The sequence below is a fragment of the Camelina sativa genome, chromosome 19, assembly GCF_000633955.1.
Source record: "Camelina sativa cultivar DH55 chromosome 19, Cs, whole genome shotgun sequence".
NCBI lineage: Eukaryota > Viridiplantae > Streptophyta > Magnoliopsida > Brassicales > Brassicaceae > Camelina > Camelina sativa.
Genome location: NC_025703.1, coordinates 13,316,494 through 13,322,493, shown reverse-complemented (window position 1 = coordinate 13,322,493; position 6,000 = coordinate 13,316,494). Strand labels below are relative to the sequence as shown.

The following is a 6,000-nucleotide window of genomic DNA, read 5'->3' as shown; positions in this document are numbered from 1 at the left end:
AAAAAAAAAAAAAAAAAAAACATATTTCCTCTCTCAACAACCAAGTTCGCCCTAGCCGTTAACAGTCTTCAGATCTGCCTTCGCCTTTTCTGGTGGTCGGCGCTCCTCGCCTCTACCGTGAGAGGGTTCTTTAGTCTATCTTTAGCTTTGCCTTTGGTTTACAGTTCTTTTGGCTTTCGATTGGGGTTCCGTAGTTCTCTGTCAAGTAGTGGTTTTGAGTTTGTGTGGAGCGGTCGAGGGGACAGAATTTTGTTTGGGTGGTTCTCGTGAAGAGAATGGAGGTTGGACCTGATGGATCTTCGGTGTAAATCAAGTCATATCGCCATTTAGCTCCCCGATCTAGATCTGGTTCCCTGGTGTTTGCAATCGCTTCTATGCCGCGCCGATAGAGGTTGGATTTGGGCTCTGGTCAGTCCAGCCTTTGTCTTTCCGCTCTCCTTATCCCTTTGATTTAGCCATCGGTTCTTTTTAGCTCGTTCTCGTTCCAAGAGAAAGGCAAATTGTTCTGAAATTGGGTATAGTCTCCTTAGTTGCAGGTGGTCTCTCTTCTTAGTGTTGGTTGCGGGTCTTTGTGGGTGTTAGCCGGCTCGTGTTGTCGTTCTCGCCTTTGAGAATGGTGTGAATCGTGGGGTTAGACTTCTTTCCTTGTCTCTGCTTTTGAGTCCTGTTTAGGTCTGCTAGCTTTTTGGAAGGCTTCTTATTTAGGCGTTCTTTGGCGTTGATGTCGTCGTCGTCGTATCCGAAAGTCAAGCGTAGTTGTTCTCCAATTATGGGTCTTGCTTGTCGGGTTTAGAGGTCTTGTTTTGGAGAGATTGGCTCTCATTATGATAGGAAGAGGTAGATGTTATCATTTGTTTGGCCTGGGGCATCTATGATAAATCTCATTCACTGGTTTCTTGTAAAGAAGAGGGCGACGCTTTGCTTTCTTGGTATCTATCTCGTTTCAGTTAAAAGTCTTTTTGCTTTTGTTATTGGTGTAAGGTTATGTGCTCTTTCGAATTGAGTTTAAAAGTTCTGAATTGTATTTTTAGCTTATATCGCTTCCCTTGTTTGAGGTTTAGTTTCCGGGGAAATCTTTTCTTCCTCCGGCTGTTGTTTCTGGGGACATTATGTTGTTCGCCGGCTTTCGCTTCCCTCTTTTGGGCGTATGTCCCAGAATAGGTCCCATTCTTTTAACCTTTCCGGGGAGTCGATGACTATCCTACTTGTTTTGTTGAAAACAAACTTATCAATATTATCAATATATTTTCAGTGAAAAAAAAAAAAAATTTTAATATTTTATATTATTATTCAATTATTCTTAGATAATCAATCACCTAGCCTTATTAGTTTTCACAAAAGAATCTAGTCCATTGCTTCCTTAAATAATAAACAAAAAAAATGGGGAAAATAGCACAAAAAATCTAGAAGATGCCACCTAATGAGAGGAAGTCAAGTCACGATTTTCATTAGACCACCTGACCATCTTTTTCAGTTGGGGTCTATTTAATACAAACACTTCAACTTATATTATTGGATTTAGCCGTTTAGGTCGCTCCTCAATCCTCAATACATATAGATACCGTTTCCAAATCCAAATTTCGAAACATTTATGCATATTAAAAAAAAAAGAAAAAAAAAAGAAAAAAAAAAGAAGAAGAAGAAGAACTGTCTTTGTATATTATTATGATTACATGACCATTTTGAACTATTTGATTCTTATTTTTATTATAATTAGAAGCCTTAATTTATATCTATTTGTTTTGTTTTCATTCAAAGATTCTTTTTAAAATTAAAACATGTTTGAATACTCTAACAACACATGCTTAAAGAATAGCCTCATTACGATAAATAAGAAAAATGAGATTTTTCTCTCTAGTTGAATAAGACACAAAGACTTTTACACTATCTTGAGAAAGTCAAGTACCACAAAAAAAAAATTAAGAATCAAACATTGTTGCAAAATTACAAAACACAAGAAACATAAATATTAGGGGATAAAATTAATCAAACCACTATAACATTAAGGGCCCTAACACAAAACCTAATCTTTTCACCAAGTCCCACTACTATTTTCAGAAGAACCCAAAAGCTCCTCAAGGTACTGTTCTCCCAAATCCTCAAAGACAACAACATTATCTAACTTCACGGAGCTTTGATCAAAGTCATTGTCTTTAGTCTTTCTACTTGTCATTCTCCTTCTCATCGAGTGTTTCCTCTTCAACGCCACAACCGGAGAACAACCTTCCTCGTAGCTATACTTAATCTCCAAAAGAGATTCTTGAACTCTCTCCGCCGGAAAATTAAGAATCGCCGACGACCCTCTCATCGAATAAGCCGCTTGATCGTAGGCCAGAGCCGCCTCTTCCGCGCTTTCGAACGTTCCGAGCCAAACTCGAATACCGCTTCGTGTTGAATCTCTTATCTCCGCTGCGAACTTCCCCCATGGACGTCGTCTTACGCCTCTATAAGACTTCTCTGTCTTTCTTGAGCTACCGGTCTCTTCCTCGGACTTGAACGGAAGGTCTGCGATGAAGTTTTGTTGCGTGGATTGCTCGATGAGACCGTAGAGAAGCATTTCCTCTGAGTCGTTCTCGTTGAAGGGGAGAGAGTAGTTGTTGGAAGAAGAGGAGGAGGAGGAGGAGAAAGATTCCGGAGAAGATCCGATAGAATATTCCGGCGAGAAGCCAGAGAAAGGTGACTGAACAAAATATGGATCCATGTAGAGACCGGAGAGAAAAATACTCTGTTTTTCTTACTACTCTGTTTTGTAGACTACTCTGTTTTCAGTTAGAGGATCGTTAGTGGCTTGACAAGGTCTATATATAGAGAGAATAAGAGTGAGTAAGTAAATGCAAATGTCCAAATTAGACATGAGTTTTCACTGTCTTACGTGAAAGAGAAATGTCATGTAAGATTGGGTGAAATGGTACTTTAGGATCTTTTTTTAACTACACATTCAAATGAAGAATTAAGGTTGCTTCGTGGAAGATTCGAGCAAAGACATTTTGCAATTTTTTTTTCTCCTCGTGTGATCTTTGATATATGATTGCTTTTGAAACGTTTTTATTTTGAGTATTAGTAGTTCTTGGTGTCTTGAATTTTAACTAAGTGAGATTATGAGAAAATTAATGTATATTGTTTACTTTATCTCAAAATTTGTTTGTATACTGTTATTTTGGTAGTCTTCATATTGAAAGGTGGTTGATGTTTTTTAATCGTCAAGTGTAAATGAATGAATAGTTTAGGTTAAGTGTATCATTTCGTTCTTATCATCACATGATTCATCGAAATTTTTGGTACTTTTTGATCCATATTTAGTATAAGGTAAGATATAAATATACATGCTACAAACTATAAAAGATTTATACAAAAGTAGAAGTAAACTGTATCATTGGCACTATAACGTAAATATTGTCTTGTCATTTATATATAGTAAATGTAAAATATTTTTAGAGGTACTTTTTTCATACATAAATTTTTTTATGTTTAAATGTTAAACAATTTAGAAAAAAGTAAAATATATTTTTTTTTAATTACGGGCAAATTATGAATCATAAAAAAAAAACAAAACAGATGAACCATATACAAAAACACTTGTGACGACCAATTTATGGAGAGCCTCAAATATGCCACGATAATATTATGGTGTGGACTGGTGACCAAGATTACATTTTGCAAGTGAAATATTGATGATGATGCTTAAAAAAAAAAGAAGTCGCGATTATAAATATATATATGATATATATATATATATATATATCATAAGTTTAATCAATCTACATAGCACATTCAAATCAATTTGACTAAACGAACGAAATACGATAATGATGTTAGTAAAAAACCAGTTGACTAAAATATTAAGATTTTTTTCTGTGTAAATAAACTTTTCCTATTTTCTAATTACAAAACTATCTATGTAGTAGAGTCCATATATCTTTATCTTAAGAGCAAAACAAAATAATTGCGGAAGTTCACATTCCACATGTATAGAAATAACAAGATCGATGTGAAAATGATTATATGCCATAATCCAAAATAACCGCTGGATCAACTCAACTAGAGAATTTTTATGCTTTGGCGTTGCAATTATGATTACATAAATATCAAATCATATTATCCTATAATCTTAGGAGTCTATTCTTAATTATTATTTTTTAAAAACTTTATGGCCCAAAAGCAAGGTAAAATAAAATGGTTGGTTGGAAGGAGTCAAAGATACATGCCCCCTTGAACCCCAAGCAACAAATAACTTTGAGCCATCTCATGTTTAGAAGAAAATTTGGCTTTATTTGCTTTCAACTCTTTCTCAAAGCAAAAAAGATGCTTCATGTCCCAAGTTTCTATCATTATTTATGGTTTCTTCTTTTTTTTTGTTACATTCTCTACTTATGTTAATCTTATATTATAAATTATCTTATATTTAGTGTACATTAGCCAAATTGGAGCTCTTAATCCGAGTTACTTTAGGTAAATTCAAATTAGCTTAGCAAATTTATTGTACTTCAGTTCATTCAATATATGTTAGGATTAATTTATTTGTTAGACACTTAATATACAAAAGAACGTTGAGGAGACTGAAATGTTCTCCAATATTTTCTACACTCACTCCATAAGTCAGAGATACATTAGGCACGAAAGAGCAAAAACGCAATGGTTGCGCAAATGTCATCATTGGCCATGCTAAGAATGCATGACATTATGCATAGGTGACCAAGTTAGAGCCATTGGTATCAAGTTGCATATGTTTATAAAGATAAGACTAAGTGTGATCCAAGCCGACGACATCTGAAATCCAGTTTACAAATCCAGATCAGAATAAAACGTTTTCAGATCTAGACCTTATTATCCAAATTTTGTTTGTTAACCAGAGATCTTGGTGTAACGTTTGAGGAAACTGTATACTTTGTCACGCGGTAATAGCATAGCACACGTCAAAACTATAATCAAATTGGAAGAGAACACTACACATCATCACATATTCACATGCATCCTGATTCCTGACCCGAACAGGATACAAATTTATTTATTCTTTCTTAATGCTTTCCAAAAGAAGCCACACAACTGATTATTTGGTATCCCGCACGTGTTCAAAGTTCTTGGCTTTATTTTAAACCTCAAACATGGACATTGTAACTTTTTTTGGCTTTATTACTTTAAATTTCATATACGTACAAAAACTAATAAATTAATTGATTTAAATACATCAGAAAAGTAAACCCAAGAATAATTATGTTTTCATATCTGTTGCTAAATAATCATAAATTGACAAATAAATTATGATAGTTATTCGATATTATCAATACTTCATATAGGAAAAGGAACAAGTTTTACTAAAATTTCTAGTACCATTCTTCGTGATTCAAAATTTTGAGTTTTGTGATTGATATCTCATCATTAAATAGATGCTGATCATATACATAAAATAGTTAAGAACATCTTAGCCAAATGCAGAAACGGTTTGATATAAAACTATAGGCAAATATAAAAAGAGTATTAGTCAAATCAAAAATGAAAGAAAACAAAGTCTAGGAAGCATTCAATTTTGACTAAGGTGTTAGGCGTAAGGAGATAGCTACACATTCATGGTACGTGGTCATTTTATTTGTATTTCTTATAGCCATATTTTTTTTTATATGTCATATCAAGTATTTATTTATTTATTTTTAAGTTTCTTCATGATTTTTCTTATAAATATATTAAAGTGTTTAATGGGAAAAGTTTTCTATAGTACTTTCTCTCCAGTATTTTCCACTTCGATTAAAAACAAGATGAATTTCAGATTTCAGGTCAATATATATGTTAAGCCACGTGATATGAGCATGAAATATTTTGATTTAGTTACTGGAAAAATTGATTTGTAGCAAACCAATTTTGAGAGGAGTTTATGTACGGTGGTTCCACTGATCATCAAGCTTTGTGCGTTTTTTTTTCTTTTTTTCTTTACATGAACATAATAATACCCCTCGTAAATATATTTAGTAGAGCAAATATCTAAGAAACGTCAGCCGGAAAATTAAA

At 33.7% G+C, this 6,000-nt stretch overlaps 1 protein-coding gene across 1 annotated transcript; it reads right to left on the bottom strand.

The window, feature by feature from the left end:
- Positions 1,830-2,889, bottom strand: LOC104766232 (ethylene-responsive transcription factor 1B-like). The gene has a single exon (XM_010490071.2). The coding sequence runs from the start codon at positions 2,699-2,701 to the stop codon at positions 2,033-2,035; it is 669 nt and encodes a 222-aa protein (XP_010488373.1). The 5' UTR covers positions 2,702-2,889; the 3' UTR covers positions 1,830-2,032.

Coding starts and splice junctions, on each gene's coding strand:
- LOC104766232 (XM_010490071.2), bottom strand. CDS start 2,701: ATGGATCCATATTTTGTTCAGTCACCTTTCTCTGGCTTCTCGCCGGAA.